At 37.7% G+C, this 1,933-nt stretch overlaps 1 protein-coding gene across 1 annotated transcript; it reads right to left on the bottom strand.

Annotated features, from left to right (window-relative positions):
- Positions 1–374: 374 nt before the first annotated feature.
- Positions 375–1,575, bottom strand: LOC108361913 (piggyBac transposable element-derived protein 1-like; the record flags this gene model as incomplete). Its single annotated transcript, XM_017614686.1, has 1 exon — positions 375–1,575. A coding segment is annotated over exon 1 (1,201 nt), but the record flags the coding sequence as incomplete, so codon positions are not given.
- Between the last annotated feature and the right edge of the window lie 358 nt (positions 1,576–1,933).

Here is a 1,933-nt window from a genome sequence, read left to right as displayed (position 1 = left end):
GTAACTTTTGAACCGCTATACCTCTATACCGCTAACTTCGGATCTAGGAAGATTATTTAGTTTTGAGTTCAAATTCAAAATTTGAACCAGATCGGACCATTGGTTCAGGAGCTACAGCCTTCCAAACACATTATATACGTAAACACACACCCGGGATACGTTTGTACCCCAATAGTAAAAATCCTCATAATAATAAAAAAAAACATTTTTTATATTATTTTTTTATTTGAAAAATTAAAAATATTCATTTCACACATTATATTATTGACTTTTATTATAAAAATTATAAAAATGCATCTTATATCTAAGGAAAATCATGGCAATAGAGCAATTTGTTGATGTGACCGAATGTTCAAGACACATTGGCTTCTTACATTTGTCGCACAGCTTTCTGGTTTTTCTACGGCGTTTTTCCTCTTGTCCGTAACATAAATAGCAAGATCCGGACACAGGTTTTGGCGTGCGCGCTGCGGCAGATGTTGATGCTGCTATTGACACCATTGATTCCACCGGTCGGTTGAAATATGCTTCAATAGCAATTTTAGTCGAAAAATTTCGCGTCACTTGACGATTTATGGCTCTGGCTTCAATAATGGGCATACACAATGCTTCAGCCAAGCTGCGCAGGATCTGCTTACGCTTGCTGTTTGTTCTCCAAGGCAACATCGGGTTATTCAAATCGTAGACAATGTAGGCTGCAAGAGCTGTAATGTCCAACATGTTGAAGAACATCGCTAGTGGCCATCGTTTTGTTTGTCTTTGTGTTGGATATTCCGCAAACATTTGGTCCATTCGATCAACACCACCTTTGGTACGATTATAATATTCAATTATTTCAGGTTTCCCACTGTCAGCTATTTCAGCATCATTATGCATAGTCGAAAGCAAAATTACTGCTTTATTTTTTTTGGGAACATAAGAGCACATTGTCACATTATTTTTGAAGCCAAATGTCGTTGAACCAATTGTCCTGTTTTTGTTCTGCTTCATTTCTTGAGGAATATATGATTTGTTTTTGCGCAAAGTTCCAACGATCGTGAGTTTCCAGGTGAGAAGCAGTTCTGCAACTGGCAAGGTCGTAAACAAATTGTCCATTGTAATGTTTCGGCCACTTCCTTGGTATTTGGCAGACAAATCCTTCACCACTCGTTCGCCTTGGTTCGTTTCCCTACCAGTTTCTGCTTGGCCAGTATATATTTGTCCATGCAGTGGATATGCATTTGTGGCATCGCAAATCCACCAAACCTTGATACCATATTTAGCAGGTTTTGACGGTATGTACTGCGTAAACCGTGTGCGTCCACGGTAAGGAAATAATTGTTCATCAATCGTCAAGCATGAGCTGGGCTTGTAATGTGCAGCAAGATTATTGTTCATCATCGTCCACAACTCACTGATCGGTGCTGCTTTATCAGTTAGTAAGCGTGTTGCACGAGTGTTTTTATCGTCAAATCTTAGGAACCGCAATATCGAACAGAAACGGTTGACTCCCATTGTGGCGCGATATAAAGGATAGTTTTTGACGCTCCATAAATCTCGAACATGTTCTCCATTGCTATGGTTCGCACCAGTCATAATAAGTATGCCAAAAAATGCATACAGCTCTGTTATTGACACAGGCGTCCATGACTTAGGAGTTGTGTTTGGATGCGCATTGTTGTAAGCATTATAAGTTTATTTTGCTAACTTATTTGTGTGGCGCATAATTATATCAGCCATTTCAACGTTCATGAAACATTTGAATGTTTGCTCTATTGGTTATGTTATGTTACAATTTTATAAGGCTCTTATTTATCCAAATTTTCAAGTTATAATAAAAAAGATTCAATTTAAATGTTACTTGTTGTCGAAGCTGTTTTTTTTAATTTATGGCTTTCTATTATAAAATCACATAACGCTGTTTGCAAGTGGATTACTCAAATGTACTAAGACG

This window comes from Rhagoletis zephyria, unplaced genomic scaffold (genome assembly GCF_001687245.7).
Source record: "Rhagoletis zephyria isolate East Lansing unplaced genomic scaffold, Rhagoletis_zephyria_1.1 Rzeph_scaffold_00881, whole genome shotgun sequence".
Classification (NCBI taxonomy): Eukaryota; Metazoa; Arthropoda; class Insecta; order Diptera; family Tephritidae; genus Rhagoletis; species Rhagoletis zephyria.
This window is presented reverse-complemented; position numbering and strand designations above follow the sequence as displayed.